Source organism: Onychostruthus taczanowskii, unplaced genomic scaffold, assembly GCF_017590055.1.
Source record: "Onychostruthus taczanowskii isolate IOZ18803 unplaced genomic scaffold, ASM1759005v1 scaffold55, whole genome shotgun sequence".
Lineage (NCBI taxonomy): Eukaryota > Metazoa > Chordata > Aves > Passeriformes > Passeridae > Onychostruthus > Onychostruthus taczanowskii.
Genome location: NW_024503124.1, coordinates 4,626,642 through 4,644,990, shown reverse-complemented (window position 1 = coordinate 4,644,990; position 18,349 = coordinate 4,626,642). Strand labels below are relative to the sequence as shown.

Below are 18,349 nucleotides of genomic sequence, written 5' to 3'. Positions count from 1 at the left end.
AAACATTTGAGTTTGAATATGCAGAAAGTGAAAGCACTTTGCTTTTTTAAAGAGCATTACACACCAGTGTCCTTCAGACCATTACAATACTCTAAATATGTTTCCCTAAGTAGTTAATCAGAAGAGAGGATTAATGGAATTACCCAGAGCAGCTTTAAAAATCAATGTTTTGCAACAGTATGAGACCAGAAGTCTGTGGCTTTTCCATGCTCTGGGAATTGTCTACAAAATGAGAGCAATTTAGTGATTGAGCTCTCCTTACCTTGAAGAGGCAAAATCTGCGAGGATTAAATTTGTCCTTTCCCTTTCTGTCTTCTAAAGACAAAAATTTTATTAACTGCTCAACAAACTTGGGATCAGAAAAGTGATCATATATAATTTGTTCCTCCTGTAACAGGAAAAAAAAAAAAAAAGGATTAGCTTTGAGGTGTTTGCTTGTCACAGTAATATCTCAGTCTTTACAAGTCCCATGTTTCATTTGCATTCTCAAGGAAAGAAATATCTGGGTTATCCATTTCCCCTTCCACTTTAGAGGGAATTACCAAAACCCCTAAAATTAGTCCTTCTCACTGTCATTAATGACCTTGTTCTCAAGTCTGATAATGATTTGAAAGGGAACAAGAAAGAGCTCATTAATACAATTATTCCATGATCCCTGAGAAAAAAACAGCAATAAATTAAAATAACAACTCCTTCTGGTATGCTGACACAATAAGAATTAGAAAAGTACAATTAAAAGCATCTTGTGGCAATCTCCACAGTAACCTGTCAACAATATTAAGAGAAGGAGAAGTACTATTAAAAAAAAGAACCCACAAATTTGCAACTTTTACCTCTGTCAGCTCATCTCTCCTTCGCCCAAGCTTTGGCTGCTGCTCAGCTGGAGCATAAACTGTCATAGTTCTGAATATTAAAAACAAAAGAAAAGTAATAAAAAACTAAAATAATAAACAAAAATACACTAGCACATGTTGTTGCTTTCTATGGTGTTGTTTTCTATGTTCTCAATAATAAATAGAACTTATCCCCGACTCCAAAAGATTGAAATTTAAAGAAGAAAATTTACAACACAATAAAGTTTGTTATTAAAGGTTTTGCTATACAAGCAGCCCAGAATTATTAGGGATAAAATACTCTACATATATCTAATTCCCAATATGAATATTTAATTTTAACATTCATGTTAAGCAGCAGTTTAACAGCCATGTGGAATTTGTGCCTATATCCCATATAAAGAGAAATGGGTAGAAAAGAAATAATAAACAAAAAGCCCCAAAACAACCAACACAAAACCCACTGAGAAGTGGTAAAACAAGCAAGGAGCACAAAGGAAAAAATAAATTGCTTTTTTTTTTTTTTTGTGGTTCAATCAAGTTAAATACATGTATATAAGAAAAACTAAAAATCATAATAAACCAGGATTTTATTTCCCACAGAATTTTTCCTGCTGACTCTCCCAGCTCCACCTCAATGCTAATGCTACTCACTGGGGCCAGGTGTAATATCCCCAGTGTGTTTTCTCCACAAAACAGCAGGATTCCCAGGCTTCCTTGGTCTTTGGTAGGCTCTGGCTGTTGTAGTGCAGCCACTGGTTGTCAGCTCTGTCACCAGCTTGGATGCTGGAAGGCTTCAGGGTCCCACCTGATCCAAGAGGAAAATCAAAATTAACATGCATAAAAATGATAACAATACATAAAAATTAAGGAGACATACAAATTGTTCTCACAAATTACAAGGTTTTCAGAGAGGAAATCACCCCCCAAAGCAAAAAAAACACCCCAAACTGAAAAATTACCCATTATACTACTTCTGTATCATATTTACCTATTTGCTTAGAACATTACCAACCAGGAAGAAAAGATCCTGATTCTATGTTTAATTTAACCAGAAAAGCTTTAAAAAACATTTCAGGATAAATGTAAGATATGCCTTATATTAAATAAAACATACTTATTTCATAAGGGCAGATGGGCACTTTCTTGTGAGTTCTCTTAAGCTGCTTAAGAATCCCAGCCACAGCTGAGATGGCCACCTAAAGAAAAGAAAAAAATGGGCATTAATGTGCTCATTCCATACATTTCCCTCAGAAGGATGTGGCTCATCATCCCTAAAAAGCCATTGAACAGTGGAGTGAACCCATAAGGAAATAATCCTGGTTATTTCAGGGGATAAAGAACATTAATTACTTTACAGGCCAGAAAATTCTCACTAATAATTTTGTTTTAATAATTTGATTTTAATATTGTTTTAATAATTTTTGGGGGGAAAAGAAGGTTTGTTTTGAGCCTCACTGAGGCAGGAACAGAACAAATGAAACACATTGATGGCTCCCTTCAAATAACAAACTGCAGGTGGGAAAAGCAGCCATCTGCAAAAGAAATTCTGCAAAAGAACTCTGAAATAAATAAGGACTCAGCCCATCCCACATCTTCACAGTTTACAGATTTACACATGTCACACTACAGCACTGCCAAGACTGCCATTTCTTGGACTGTGAATTTTGTACACGTGCAGAAGGGGGAGGAGGGAGTTCCAAAATTTTGTGTTTTATCCCAGCAAAACCCTCTGAGCACTTGATGTAAAGCTCAAAGAGCTGCAGACCCAAAGGAAATCCTTCTCCTGGCTCACCTTCCGAACCACGATCGCGTCGTGGTTGAGACACTGCACGAAGAATTTTATGGCACGGGGGGGCAGGACCCTGTCATCCCTCAGGAGCAGGGACAGGAAGCCAATGCTTATGTGCTCGAACTTCCAGGGCCTGAAAAAACCCCAAATATTCAAAACAGAGTGTAAATAGCAAAGTTTATGTACTGGTTTTACTCAGAAATTATTACGTGTATCAAGATTAAGGAAATACATAAATTAATGGTACTGCTGTAATCAATGAGCTTAACTTATTTTGGGAAACCTCCAGTGTTCTGGGAACACACAGGTGAAAAAATATAAAATACATGGTGTAAAATACCTACAGGGATATTATTTTACAAGTTTTTTAACACAAATACCATGGGAACAATTGGAATCTATTCTGATGTCAGTGTTGCAGACAGAACCAGAGCTTTTTTAATTAAAACAAGATTAAAAACCTCAGTAACAGGCCAGACTAATTAAGGAAAAAGCTGAACTCCAAGATGCAATGATGCCTTATATTAACAAATCAAGCTCCCAGTGCAAATAAGTCCAAGACCATGGTAAATGTCCTCCTGGATATTGATCCATGCAACCACCTCCAATCCACCCCAAAAAAATGTTTTCATGCACAAAAAAGGGGAACTTACAGATTTCTCTGTTCCACACAGTCCAGCAGCATGTTGACCAAATTTTCATAGTTCCTAGAAAGAGAGGGAGTTATCAACCACATGGTACTGAGAGATCCACTGAAAAACAGAGGAAAAGTTCCTCAACAAAAGGTGTGTGAAGGTGAAAAGGAAGAGACAAAGAGGAGATAGAAGTGTAGAGAGAAGATGCAGCCCAACAATCTTTGGACATTCTGGGTTTTTCAGTTCAGCCACATTGGATGATAACATTTAATGTGCTGTTCAAGGAAGCTGAACTCACCTCAGAGCCTCAGCATTTTTCTCCTTCTGTCGCTGAATTCCCAACTGAATTTCCTCTGATCCCAGAGCTGGGAACTCTGAACATGGCTGTCCTGACTTCTGCAGCAGAACAGCCACCTCCATGCATTTCTCTGGAACCTGTTGATGGACAATGCAAAGATTTGGGACTTGACCTTCCAAGTTTTTGCTGTCTCTGCTTTGGAACCAGCAGAGTAGAGAATTTCCTTGTCCATACAGACAAGCCTGAACACAAGGAATTGGTCACTCACTGCAAAATCCAGCCCAATGGTCTCATACTGCCGATGGATTTTCTCTGCCAGGTCATCAAAGAGTCTGACTATGGAGGGTTTTTCCAAGGACATGGCTTTGCTAAGCCCAGAAGAGACAATTGCTGGCCACGTCTGTGCTATACAATCCCAGTCGTGCAGATTGGCCAAGCACACCCCGCTGTGATTCCCAAGCAGACAATATAAGGCACCCTGTGGGATGGAGGATGGGGTTGGGGAAGGTTAAAGCTCGGCTCATCCGCGATATCGACACACGCGCCCACACAGGATAAAAACTCAGCTGCAGCTACCAAATCATTAAAATGCCCATAAACATTCAGCCTCACAGTGCAAAATCTTCAGTAATTTGACAGTCCTCTTCATTTAATGAGACTGGAAGCCCTGCCAATTAATTTATCCACAGATTGGCTGCCTGATTTCTCAATTATGTTAGAGGAGATGATTCACAACTGCTTCACCTTGACTACAGCTCCTCAATTTCCATTCCATAACTTAAAAATAGGTGCTAACTCACATTTTGGTAATACCTGAGCATACAGGGAACATATTTAAACACAGTATTTCTCTTGAAAATAGATCTAATACAAATAATTCCTTCCACCAGTCATGCCTACTAGCCATGAAAATATCAGTGCTGATAAACAAGCAAATCCCACTTTCCCCATTAAAAATTCTCATCTAAACACTTTCAAAAGACAGCCACAAAACCAAGTTAATGAGGCAGTACTTTAAATTGCTTCTGAGTGACATCTTGCCGGTCGGGACGCAGGAATTCCAGAACTAAGGGAATGATATCTCTGCAACAGAAATTGTAGGTTCCCAGAGCTGTGAAGAATGCTTGCTGAGCTTTACTTCTGACCTGAAACAAAAAAATTATTAAATAAAAGTAACATCCTCATCCATTTCAGTTATTTATGCATAAAGTTTTTATCATGTCTTTGTGCACAGAAACAAAATTATTTGTGGAAGGTTGTAAACACCCCACCCTGTTTATAAAATCCTACTTCTTGTTTCTGGCATTTACATGAGAACAGCTACAAAGTTACAGAAGATTCTTTGTTGCCAGAAATGAGGTGTTTTGAAGTACACTTGAAAAGCAAACAGCCAGAACAACAGATTTAGGATGTAGAATCACTTGAAGAGACCAACAAAATACTCCATAAATTTAACAGGGGCTCAGTTTACTCAGTTGAAAAGGGGCTGCTCCTCACCTGCCCATAAGAACTCGTGGACAAACACAGAAGATCCCTGATCATCTCCTGGTGGGAAGTTTTGTATTCGCAGCCTTCCATCGTCAGAGTTCTCAGCTGAATTCATGGGAAGCACAAAGAAAGGACAGATTGTTTCTACATTTCACACATATAAGAACACCACTGCAGGAATATTGTTATGATGACATTTAGCTAACTGTGCAAAGCAGCTTTTCAAGCAAATTAGTGGGGATTGAAGGAGAAGAATTACCTCATGCTGCAGCATAACCCTGTCGATCAGCAAGGCTCTGATGTGTTGCTTCTTTCCTTGAAGCTGTAAAAAAAGGCATCCTTTGGGTTAGATTTCAGTATCAGATCTGCAAACCAGGAACCAAAACTTCACAAAGCCAAGCCACTGACCCTGTTCTCCATTGATTTTTTCACTAGATTGAAGCTTTTCCACCGTGAATCAAACTCATGCTTGTGAGACCCTTGGAATTGCAAAACATCACTGATAATCTGTGGAAAGAAAGAGAGGATGAGTGATTGTTTTGCAAAACAAGTCATCTGGCCTTAAGTCTCACAAATGTAAAGCATACCTTTATTATGAGAAACAAAGACTTGGTATCATCTTCTGAATTATCAAGAATGTAACCTACAATTGGGAGAAATAAAATGTATAATCAGACAGGAAAAGAGCTTTAAATATCAGCAATGATTTTGTTTCTGTAAAGCTTCACTTTCAGAATTACAGGCAAAGTAAACAAATACAATTTCCTCATCTATAAAATCATACTGAAGTATGACAGAGTTGGTTTTAGTTACAGGAGTGGCCAAACTTACGCAGCAATTTCCTTGTAACCCTTGCAATTGTTTCTCTGTAATTCTCCCTGGATAAATCTAAAAGAAAACAAAACACTTTCTGTTAATCATACAACAGCATACAAAGCAATTTGTTCTGGAAAGCCAGAGCAGACTATTCAGAACTGGCAGTATGAACTATTACAAAAATAACCATTTGTTATATCTAAGGACATGGCAGAGTTGGTCATAAAAATCTATTTCTATGAAGAGAAGAATCAAAATTATCATCTCCAAAAGAACCCACCATTTTTACAAAACAACAACAACAAAAAAAAAAAAAAAAAAAAAACCCACACAAAAAAAATGCACAAAAAAGCCCTACAACAACAGCAAAAACCCAAAAACAAAACAAAACAAATCAAAAAAAACACCGAAAAAACTCCAAACAAACAAAAAAAAAAAAAAACACCCAAAAAACTCCAAACAAACAAAAAACAACCACAAAAGCAACACTTAGAGCCTATCTGAACAGACAGGGATCTACTCACCATATTCAACACCAGTGTACAGCTTTGTCTCTTCTAAAGACACCAGACTTGGAACCCTGCATGAAAGTTAATTATTACTACACATTACACAAATAATGAGGTATGTGCATTAAATGCACTGGCATTTAATTAATTTTAACAAGTTAAATGTCATGGCTGTAGCATACTGACTTCTAGATTTAGTAATAGTGTGCCTTAGTTCTCACATTTACAAATTAACCATTTAATGGTTAATTTAAAGGTTTAATTTAATTAAATTAACCATTTAATGGTCCGACCCTTTGGGTCAGACTTCGTCAGAGGCAGGGACACCATAAAGACACCTTGAACCCAGAATTTTGATTTCCCAGTTAACAGAACCTCATCAGTTCTATTAAACAGGCAGGAATTTGGTCTCTGTCAAGCCTGTGAACACACATGGCTCCTTGTTGCAGGGAAGGGCAGGAGGGTTGGAGTCCTTTCCTGACATGTGAATTTTTTTTATCTTGGTATTTACTATCAGTGTGCCCTATAAGCAAGCTTCTAGCATCAGTTGTGTGACAACAGCAGTAAGAAAGCACTAAAACCCAGCATGAAGGAACATAATCACTGAGAATGTTAGGGATACAAAATAAATGTTACTTACAGATGAGCCACCTTTTCTCCTTTGAGAGGAGGCAGAATGTTCCCAGAGCCAATCAGGCAGTTGTGCACAATGGCAAGACACTGCTGCACATCATCTCTTAAACAATGAGGAAAACCTGGTTACTTATCTGTTAATTGCTTGAAAATACACAGACAAACCACATTTTTTTTGAAGTTTTATGGAAGATTTTTCTTTAGTTGCATCATCTCTAAGCACAGGAGGAAGCACTGCAGAAATCAAGCTGGGCTTTTTTCAGACAATCTAATTTGTTTACAAATCCCAATATTTAACTTCATTTTCTGGAAAACATGGGAGATTTTATATTTCAAAACTGTGCAGGTAAGATAAACTAATGTGAAAATTGCTTTGAAGAATTTTATCTAAATCTCAGATAAAACCTATGAAATAACTCTTTACCCCAAGGCCAAGAAAATTCCTTCTGTCCATGGGGAGGATGAGGGAATACTTTAGAGTGAATATTTTACAGTCTGAATATAAATTAAAATGCAAAACGTGCACAACTTCTTTCCTGTGTTACTTTAAGGAAATCTTGATGCTATCTCAGCTGAAGTAGGAGCTTTGGAAATCTTAAAATAACATCAAAGTGCAAATTAGAGTATTTTCCTCTCAGTTTTTGTACTGCCTCTGTGACTGGCAAGAACTACTAGGAAAGGATACATGCACCTTTCTCCATCCTACCTGGACATTTCCAGCTCTCCAAGTGCATAGAGCTCCAGCCTGGTGAGCTCAGGCTGCAGGAATGTATCCAGCAAATAAAAAGCAAAGCTTATTTCCTCAGATGAAGGAACGTGCCACTGGATGTCCAAGTTCCACAGGTCACCTGGCTTACCCCAGTCCTGCAGCAAATAAAGATGCTTCTTATTAATCAAGCTACTTGATTAAAACACTCATTTGTGTTTTTTAAAAAAACAGCATTTAATATTATTTAAAAAAAAACCCCAAACACATGGGAACTAGCTACTGCTATAAAGTAAAGTAGTTATCCTGACAAGTCTAGGAAAAACACCATTACCATAAAATCAAACAGAAATCCCAATCCTATGTATGTCTACACATACTTAGAAAATAACACATCTCTGAAAGCACTAAAAGGAAAAGGACTGAACTGGTCTAATTGAAATATAACTTAATAATTCCTTTGACTGGATATAAATTCAGACACATTCTTAAGTACAACTCAGACTTTTCATACTCCCATAGAGAACAGCAAAGTCATTGTAAACTTTTTCAGTTTCAGAGGAGGAATTTAAAATGACTGTGTGCTTGTCAGTTTTTTTGGGGTTTGTTGATTTGTTTGTTTTGTTGGAAGTTTTTGGTGCTTGGCATTTAGGACATTTTTGCTTGTTTTTAAATTATTAACCGACCCAAATGGATGTCCCCATCAGTTACAAAACTGGACTAGCTTTCAGTAACAAGAGATTATCTGCAATTGGGAATTATGTAAAAACACTTCTCAGCAAAATGCAGGTGTATATTGAAACAGGCCAGCTGAAAATTGCTGCCTTTAAACTGGAATATTGATAAATTGACCTCAAAGTCTTAACAGCAGACCAACACATGACTTCTGACAGTTTCAGTAACTTTTAATATTGCCACTTTTCCTTTATTTTATCTGAAGCTCATGGTAGAATCATTATTTGTCATTCTGCTGACCTGTAAAACACCACATCTCCTTGCTGTGTATTAACTTATTGCAGTCATGCAGTCATGGTAAAAAACATAACATCACAAACCACTAGTAAGTCATATAAACTACTCAAAACTATAAAACTACTCAAACAACAACATTCATTTTTTGCTACCAATATACTTTAAATCAATTGTCATTTGCTCTCTGTGTCAAAGCCCAAAGCATCACTTCCCATTGCTGCTACCACCATCCAGAAATCTCCAAATAAAACCATAGAGCGTACAGCTGCTTTTAAAATAAAACAAACCAACAAAAAGTCAAATCCTCTAATCCTAAATAAATGAAAATCCTTGCCTTGATAGGAAAGTATTCAGAAAGAGGCTTGTCAAAGCCACCTGGCACACTGCAGTACTCTGTGGGGTAGATAAGTGTAGCAGAACGAAGAAGATGGTGCAGTAGGTTACAAGACAGAATGTAACCCTGCTTACAGGTTAAGTGTAGGGTGCGCTGCAGTATCTTCCCAAACTGCTCCCTGTACTGTAGCAGCTTCTTGCCATCCACTCGAGTGATCTGGGGGCACAGAGAGACATTGCAAACATCAGTCTGCTCCTGCAGGGCTGGACAGGGTCACCCTGCTCAGCCCAGCTGGGCCAGGCTCCATTCTCCAGCTCCCACAGCTGCTGGAAAAGTTTCAGTGATGCCATCTGCTTGACCCCATGCTGAATTTTCTAGCAACACTTCTGTATTTTCTTAAATTAATTCTAAAATGTTTCTATTTACCAAAAATCTTCTTATGTTTCTCCCTGCATTGATCCTTGTTCTTTCATTCCCCCTCAATAATTGCTTTAATTTCATCCCACAGGCAACACTGTGTTTATTTGCTTCAAACAACAGCCACTCATGTTGCATTCAAAGTTAGGCAAAAATCAGAAGCTCTCCAGTGCCAATTACACAGCATTTACATTGCTTTAATATAAGTTTTTTTTTTTTCTCCTTTCAGGGGCAGGATTAAGCAGGATTCTGTGACACACAACCATGGGAAGAACATTTTTGGGAATACCTCTGATAAAAGCTGAAGATTCCAGAGCAGCTCCTTATCTAGTTCTTCATCATGTAACACATCATCATCTAGAGGAACAAGGGATAAGCACTGCTGTCACCACATTGCAGCCATGTTTTCCAAACAAGCTGCATCAGAATCCAGAGGCTTCCATCCCCAAATCTGACACCCAACCCTCCAACTCACACTGCACCCATGCCCAGCTGGAAGTCACTTTAGCTGATGTACCATCCTGAAATTGAGGAATGTCTGGAGACATTTCAAACTGCCTTATTTTTAAGGAATCATGGTCTTGTAGCAGGACAGATTTTGGCCTTGAAATTGTCACTTTGGGTTTTTTAGAGAGAATAATGGATTTGTCCATTGCTGAAATGAACTTGTGGAAAATATCAATCTTTTCAAGCTTAATAAAAATCAACTCAAAAGCAGGCCATTAACACTGAAAATGTTAGAAACTTACTGCCTGTGAGGTGAGTTATGACATTGCAGCAATGTGGTACAAAAAGCTTCAAGGACTCCTCGGGGCGGCACTGGAAACAGCATCACAAAAAGTCCATTTTAAAACAAAACATCTGAGGCAATTCAGCACACACACTGATAAACATCTAAGACTAGATTGCATCCCAACTCCAATTCAACCAACAGTCAGCCTGACTTCATGATCCTTAGTCAATAAAACCTAAATTTAACAAAGAAGCAAGATAAATACCATGAGAATTAACCTCCTGAAATATTGCTATATGCAACAAGCCAATTTTAGTAATATTAAGAGCCACCTGTACTGACATGAAAAAAGTACAGGTATTACACAGGAAAAATCAACAACTTTAGCTATTTTTTCTTAAAGAGGGAGGGAAGTTAAGAGGATTTTCTCTCACTTTTACTGCAGCTCGGCACATATCGGCAACCATTCGACCAGCAACTCTTGTCTCAAATATATTTGAAACAGCAAAGTTAAAAACCTTCTCCAAGGCAACCTGAGGATAAAAAAGATGGAGGCTGCTTTTTAAAAAAACCAAACAAATTAGGTATTCCAAAATGTTTGATGTTACAAAGAAGGCACTATCTCTACACAACCCTGTGTTCTTTTAAACCAAAACCCCACAATTCACACAGAAAAAAAAAAAAAAATCAGAATAGAGAGCCAGAGAAAGCAGCTCTGTGGAAAGCCTGAAATGTTCTCTTTGGGAAGAGAGGAGGTGGATAACTCTTGATGACTAATATAAGTTTAGGGTAATTCTGAAAAACTACACAGAAAATGTTTTCCAGGAATAAGTCACAGGCTGATGACAGAAAAACTTATTTCACATGTCACAATGAAGGAAAGCCAAGACAATCCTTAGTTAACAAATAAATAGGGAATTAAGGAGCAACTATTTAACTATTTTTAAAGCAGATTATTTCCATCCAACAGCTTGCAAGGCAAGCTCAACTATACACAATGTAGATCCCATGAATACTTTAATAATGGACAAATAGGAAAATACAAATTAAATACTTAATGACAATGAAGAATCAATGTAAGACTTGCATTTACCAAAAGATTCCAAACAAAAATCATACCCAATGTTCAAAATGTACAAAACCTGGCATCTCCAACTATATATTCATTTAAATAGAAATATGGTAATCCAAACTACAGGGAAAGAAGCTGTCCATGTATTAACCCGGATTCTCCACCCTCTCCCTCTGAGTTATTTTAATCCAGGTGATTTTTCTGATCCCATTAACCACACAGCTCCTTGAACAGCCTCTTTGGCCCAGCTGAAGAAGTGGCAGGGAGAGGGAGAGAAAAGGAAAGCAGGGGCTTGGGTGGGTCAGTATTATAAAGACAGGAAAATCCACAACCTAAATTGTTACAGGGATAAAATAAACTGTTGGAATGATTTCTTTTTGTGTTTATCATTGGTTTGCAGGAAAGCTCTGTAGGGATGTAGATAAAATCATGAACCAAACTGACATGAATTCAAGCTGCCCCCCTCAGCTCTTTTCTTGGTTAAATGTGGAAGTTCACATTCACAAAGGAAGGAAGGGTTTGAATGCACCAGTTGTTGTCAACCCAAAATTAAGTTTCCTAAAAGAGATTAAAAGCTCATGTTCTACATACCTTAAAGATATCCTTTGAACACTGGGTAAGGATTGTACTGAAAGTAGAAGAGAGACCCAGTTCCACCAGACTCTCCAAATGAGTCATTTTCTCTGTTTCAGTCTCCTCTCTGGTTTGCTCTAAGGTGCTGCTCTCTATAAGTCCAAAACATCTACAGAAATAAACCCAGTAAGTGCAGGGTTAGTAAGTGAAACTGGAAAGTTTTATAGAGTTTTTCATGCAAAGCTTTCCCCTAGCCTTAGCTCACTCACCTATCCATAAACTGCAGCACAAAATCCTCAAATTCAGCAGATGCAGAGCACAATTCTCTCTCCACCTACAGTTTTCCAACACAAAGGAAACACATGAGGTTGGCTTTTATTAAGAAAACAAAGTTTATTTCCCGTATTAACTACTACCAATGTCTAAGTGAGAACATCCTCCAGTGCACTTCCCACCACACAGACTCAAGTGTTCCATGAAACAGTTATTACAGGTTCTTGACACTGTCCTGTCCCAACTTCCTGGCCTGGCTGTGTATCCAAATAACCTCTCTGCTGAAATCAGGTCTGCCTCCATGGATACAACCTTTGGCCTCACCACTGATCCTCCTTTGCAGCAGGAGGTCAGCGAGTGCCAGGGTGCTGCCAGACCTGCTCTCCGGGCAGAGATTTACATTAAATATTCACTGAACAAACTCCTCTTTGTTTTTGAGTGCTGCAGCTCTGGAGCAATGAAATTCACCTTATAATGTGGGCAACCTGCAGCTCTCTGAGCTACAAAGTGTTCCAGCAGCAAACAGGTGTGGTGATAAGGGGGATAAAACTCACTGTCTAATGCTGTTACTATCTCCTGACTGGAAGAGATTAACAAATATCTGAAGGGAGAGCAATAGGATCTCAATCAGGGAAGGGAAACAGGACTTTAAGGAGGAGCAGGGGTTTCTTTAGGAAGAAAACAGCCCTGAAAAATGAAGGAAAAAACCCATCTAATGTACTATTTAAAATAATTACAGAGTCCAACATCCTCCCCAAGGCAGGGAAAGCTCCAGGTTAAATAACACCACACAGGGATATGAGCAATTTAGTTTTGACATAGAAACATTAAATTGCCTGAATTTAACATTCTCTACAACAAGCTGTGACTAAGAGCCATTGTTAAAGCCTATTTGCACACTGGTATCAGCTCCACTGATAGAAACAAACAGGATTCATATCTTTGCATACACTTTGCATACAAAAATTAAATTGAAAACTAAGCTACAGCTTTGTTTTTATACCAACCCAGCACTCTTACCTCTGAAAGATCATCTCTTTCTTGCAATACAGATGAACAATCTACTAAAGGCACCAGAGTAGAAAATGTTGCAATGAACTGGAATGTAATCTGTTGAGAGGTACAAACAGCTCTTTAATGAGTGTTATTGTATACAATCTACAATTAAGGTATAGGATCATTCTTTAGGATCTAAATTATACTAAAAAAAGCAAATTAATCCAGAAATCAATTCTTCCACCCTAAAATTTCAACAGCTATTTCAGATTTCATACATAAAACTTAACAGGCAGCACTGTAAAAACAGCCTCAATTTTTTAAGAAACACAACCATTATTCTGTGCTGAACTTGAAAGGTACAAAACCCCAATATTTATACTGTTTTAAGCCAATTAATATGAATTTCTGAAAACATGGACTTTTATAACTTAATATAATGAAAACCTACTGATAAAGGGCTTCCTTTTGATCTTAAAAGAGTAGGAATATTTGCTAGGAGCTGTGGAGCAGCTATTTAATCCTGTTGTTCAGAACAGCTCAAAAACTCAGTACAATGCTTATCACAACTATTTTGCCCCGTTAAATGAGCCAAAGAGGCTTGTAATATTAAATTTTTAGGAATAAAATTGTGCAGGAAAAAAAAAGGCTGATAAATTCTGGACACGGAAGTTACCTGCTTTTAGAGAAATATTAAAATATTTCTATTGGCCGATTGGCTGGTCATCTTCTAAAAAAAGGCAATATCTGTACACGCACCATGCACTTGCTGAAGTCATTTGGGTCCACCCCAGGCAAGGCTCTCATCAGCAGAGGTAGCATGTGTGTGGGACCCTCAGGGAACCACTTCCCCCCGGACACCAGGCTGCGAGCCACGCCAATGACACAGCTCAGGGTGGCTGTGAGCTGATGAGGCTCCGTCAGGGTCTCAAGTGCAGGATATGTTCTGTAAAATGGGAAGCAGGCAGATTGGCAACAGGAATGTTTCTAAAGCCTTCAAAGAAAATAGAAGTGGACTGCACATGGCATTTTCTGCATTAAAGAAAAAAAAAATAATGTTTCTAAAATTCTTTTCTTATCATTTTCTGAAAGATTTAACATTGCTTTGTTACAATGCTCCTTCCACTGGATCAGTGCTATCCACCACTGGTTCAGGATTAAAGACCATCTGAGCAGCTGCAGCACAGGAATTAAGAACTGCATCCAAGGCTACCACGATTTCCCTGTTTGGACTTGGCAGCAATGCCAGCTGTAAGGCTCTTGTGACAAACATGAAAACGTGCCTTGGCTGCCTCTAAACAGAGAGGGGACCTCTTACTTCATGTTACATTAAAGTCCAGACCTCTTTATTAAAACCTGGGAAGTTACTGTGATTTTTTAACCTTTAACTTTTTTAAGCAAACTGCATAACAACATAAGCAAACTGCATAACAACGCTTCCTGCTGTTAGCAAAGCCTCCAGTTCAGACAGGAGTCACAGTGCTCTGCTCTACGTCACCCAGAGCACAGCTCACCCAAATCATCTGGAACTGCAGCCAAGGCAAACATTCCAGGGATACTCTGAACTACAGAGAAGAAGCTGGGTCTGCTCTCAAAACAGAAAGGGCAGCCCTACCCAGCACTGCTGCTCTGCTTGCAACTGCTGGGCTTGGGATGTTTTGCAGAAGAGTGGATTTACCAAGTTTTTGCAAACAGCTGAGTCAGGGAGGCGTGGAACACGGGGAGGGCTCTTCAATCAAACTCATTCCTCTGCTGTTTTGTTAAAGTACAAAAGGCTGCACAGGGATCACAGGCAGGGGGTAGGAGGAAAGCTTTCAGTGGAGCAGGAAGGAGCACCATTTTTCTTTGGGAATTTCAGGCTTCAAGGCATTAGAAATAGCACAAACCAAGTATTTCACCAGGGCACACGGTCTGGCAATTACAAAGTCAGCAATGCCAGTGATTTTAAACAACTTGTAGCATGCTCTGAACCAAACAGAAATATAAAATACATCCTTACTGCTACACAACCATCCCATGTATCTGGAACCCACCAGGTGGCTTATGAAAAAAGGATGCAAAGTTGCTTTTTCAACTGATCCACCCACACTATCTAATACAAAATTCCAGAAATGCAAGCCACCTGAGGACTGCCTATCCTAAAGCACACGAGCTCTCAACAGCTCCCAGAACTATGCCACTAGCCAGGTGTTTAAAAAAATAAACCAAACAAACAACAGAACAAAGAAATTAATTTAAAAAAATCGAGTTCTTCCTGGCTCCCATTCTGAGGTGATTGCTCAGGAGGGTGTATCAGCAGCTTCTCTCATTGCAGGCATTCATTCACAGCAAGCAATTAATTTATTATTTACTATGACTGCTTTTCCTATTCACATCTTGGGAAGGGCACACGGATGCTGCAATGCTCCTCCAAAACTTACTTCTCAAGTACAGGTGGAATTACTAATTCAGGACGCATCAGTGCAAGGTTCTGCAGGGCTTGGGCAGCCTCCAGGCTTCCAGTTTTGCTGAACATTGCCAGGAGAACAGGCTGGATGATGCACTGCACGAAATCTGTCACGTCCTGGTCCGTGAGTTTGTGGCTCTCAGGGACAGGAGTTAACCAGGTCACCTTCTTGTAGCGCTCGCGGTGCAGCCTCCTCACCACCCCACTGGGCAGCCTCTGCAGCAGCTTCATCAGTTTGTTCTGGGAACAGAGCAGAAATGCTGGGCAGTGGCTTGGCAGCAGCACAACCTGAGCTGCTCAGGGCACAACAAAACATGAGTCAGGAAAGGTCTTGGAATTACACAGTAAGGGAACACTCAGAAGGGCTCTGAAATATGATGTTCACAATTGGTCGCTAGACTTCATTTCCCAGAATATCAGTAATTGTGCTGCCAGCACTGTGCCTCATGATTTAAAAAGTAATGGAAATCACATAATTATACAGTCAAGAATCAAGACTATTTACGTAATTAGGACATCTTTAGGAGCATTCTCTGCACATTCACATGTAAGCAAATACCCTGTTCAAGAACAAGCCAGCTCCCTTGGCACTGCTGTGACCAGCCTTGTTTTAACCTCTATTTTCCACCAGCTATCACAGGGAGATTCTTGCATTCTTTAACAGAAGATTCCTCCAGTTACACCATCAAAAATTGTGTCTCAAACTAGACAATGCATTAAAAATCCTTCTTGCTTTGTATAATAGAATCACAGAATGGTTTGGGTTGGAAGGGACCTCAAAGCTCATCCAGTTCCAACCCCCTGCCATGGGCAGGGACACCTTCCACTAGACCAAGTTGCCCCAAGGCCCATCCCAGATTTTCATAACTTGAAGGCAGTAGGTCAGTAAGAAAAAACATCACACAGGTAATACTGATGGTGTGTCTGAGCCTCATTTCAAGTGCCAAAAAACCTTATTTTTCCTGGCTATATCCAATTTAGATGTCTTGTTTTGGACCTCTGCACTGGCATGAGAATAGGAGTATGGTTTGAATGACAGTGCAATCGTGGATCTTGATAATCCAAAGCTCCAAGCACCATACACCAACAGAGAATCTGGAGCACACAGAGCTGACAGGTTGAAATCCCAGCCAAAGTTCTTGTCTTGACACCCAAACCCCTTGACTCACCAGCCAGCGCCCGTTATTTGAGGGATGGTAAAAAGAGGCAATGCTATTGAACAAGCCAGACAAGTGCTTCTGCACCAGCTTACTTGGTCCACCCTGAAACAAATAAACCACAGAATTTTATCACACAGACCAAGATAAAATGAACAGGTAACAGCAGCACGAGGCACAGGAGTGTTCTCCCCACAGCAAGACTTCAAAACAGCAAATCACACCCCACCCTCAGCTCAGCACTAAGAGCAAATTCTCTCCATCCCATCTGCTGAGGTTCACACTAAAACAGGTGCCTGTTCCTTTCCCAAATGCCACAGGCAGCAGCTGTGACACAAACCTTTCCAGCCTCATTCCACACTGACAGTGGAACAATGGACTTGACAATATAATTTGGGGAAAAAAGCCCAAAACCACACTTCTGCAGTGAGCTCAGCAGAACAAATATTTATCTTAAGTATGTATTTAAGGCTTTGCATTAATTTTTGTTTCATTTTATGAAGTAGTTACTCACCATCATGGCTGTGATCCACATGACTGCATGTCCTACATCGTAAGCATTTGTTAAGAATCTTGGAACAACAACCTGATTGCTTCCCACTGGCAGATTTAAACTCCTTAAAATCCTAGTAAAAATCTGACAGGAAGAAAAACACACATTGGCATAAATTAATTTTCTAATCCAAAGGTGTTTTAAAAAACCAAACCCACCAAGCAAAAAAGTAAGGCATATCATGAAAAGAGCACTTGTTACCTTTGGTACATATGGATCCCAGTCTATGTACCCAATGTTGTCAGTGGCCAAGCGAGCAAAAAGATTGACTAGATGCTGAAAATAACCAGAAAAAAGGGAATATTCATGAGAATATATTGAGAATAGAAGATGCACAGCCCTCCAGCTACATCACATACACAAGATAAAAGTTACCCATGGCACTAAAAGCACTTGGGAAGGGAGATTTCACTCCATCAGAAACACCAAGACATGTTTCACTGGCCTAAAATAGCACTTATACAGAGACATGGAAGAAAATTCCACCAACTCATCCATCTAGCTTTTCCCAATATTTAGCTGTTTAGGACAATTAGTTCCTGCAGGATCCATCCTACTCAGTGTGTGCTGCTGGCTGCCACATTTGTGTGCTTTGGTTTAAACCCATCAGTGGCTTGTAAAGGTCACAGGCATCAGCTGTCAGCTGGGAGAGCAGTCTGTGACTGCCCATGAAGAATTAGACACTCCATCACCAGAAGACAGCCCTAGGAGTCAAAAAGGGAACTGGAAGATGTCCTCAGGAAAGACAGTTATCAGGACTGAACCAAAAAAATGGGAGATGAAGACTCACTCTTGTATCCTGATGATGAAAAGCACATCACCCACCAACTTTGCTTTTAAGAGCTTCTCCAAATCAGGAAGACCCACCAGGTCCTCAATACTTCTATTAGTATTTTGAAGCAATGACAAAGCCAGAAGGAAGGGCCTTAAATAATTCTGCCTAATTCTGAGACAGATAGCCCAGAGGAAGAAGTCACCTCTCAGGCTGAAGGACATGACAGCTCTGGAAAACCCCCAAGTTCAATCCAGGGCATCAGACACAGCCTGAAGACAAGGGTTACATTTTCTTTAATGATCTGCCTTTTTCATTTGGTATGAGGAAATACACATGGA

The 18,349-nt window shown here is 39.4% G+C and overlaps 1 protein-coding gene across 2 annotated transcripts in view; it reads right to left on the bottom strand.

The window, feature by feature from the left end:
* The window catches only part of PSME4 (proteasome activator subunit 4), a 43,902-nt gene that overhangs the window by 11,515 nt on the left and 14,038 nt on the right, over window positions 1–18,349 (bottom strand). For both annotated transcript variants that reach the window (XM_041417119.1, XM_041417122.1), the window contains 29 exons: window positions 17,438–17,512; window positions 17,198–17,320; window positions 16,696–16,788; window positions 15,501–15,766; window positions 13,840–14,026; window positions 13,105–13,194; window positions 12,081–12,145; window positions 11,830–11,980; window positions 10,601–10,699; window positions 10,183–10,252; window positions 9,723–9,790; window positions 9,017–9,232; window positions 7,711–7,868; window positions 7,012–7,107; window positions 6,387–6,442; window positions 5,878–5,934; window positions 5,634–5,689; window positions 5,455–5,553; window positions 5,306–5,368; window positions 5,056–5,151; window positions 4,572–4,703; window positions 3,827–4,036; window positions 3,559–3,695; window positions 3,279–3,332; window positions 2,629–2,758; window positions 1,951–2,032; window positions 1,488–1,641; window positions 834–903; window positions 263–388 (listed from right to left, as the gene is read on the bottom strand). In XM_041417119.1, coding sequence (XP_041273053.1) covers window positions 263–388; window positions 834–903; window positions 1,488–1,641; window positions 1,951–2,032; window positions 2,629–2,758; window positions 3,279–3,332; window positions 3,559–3,695; window positions 3,827–4,036; window positions 4,572–4,703; window positions 5,056–5,151; window positions 5,306–5,368; window positions 5,455–5,553; window positions 5,634–5,689; window positions 5,878–5,934; window positions 6,387–6,442; window positions 7,012–7,107; window positions 7,711–7,868; window positions 9,017–9,232; window positions 9,723–9,790; window positions 10,183–10,252; window positions 10,601–10,699; window positions 11,830–11,980; window positions 12,081–12,145; window positions 13,105–13,194; window positions 13,840–14,026; window positions 15,501–15,766; window positions 16,696–16,788; window positions 17,198–17,320; window positions 17,438–17,512 — 3,279 coding nt within the window. The remainder of the gene's footprint in view (window positions 1–262; window positions 389–833; window positions 904–1,487; window positions 1,642–1,950; window positions 2,033–2,628; window positions 2,759–3,278; window positions 3,333–3,558; window positions 3,696–3,826; window positions 4,037–4,571; window positions 4,704–5,055; window positions 5,152–5,305; window positions 5,369–5,454; window positions 5,554–5,633; window positions 5,690–5,877; window positions 5,935–6,386; window positions 6,443–7,011; window positions 7,108–7,710; window positions 7,869–9,016; window positions 9,233–9,722; window positions 9,791–10,182; window positions 10,253–10,600; window positions 10,700–11,829; window positions 11,981–12,080; window positions 12,146–13,104; window positions 13,195–13,839; window positions 14,027–15,500; window positions 15,767–16,695; window positions 16,789–17,197; window positions 17,321–17,437; window positions 17,513–18,349) is intronic.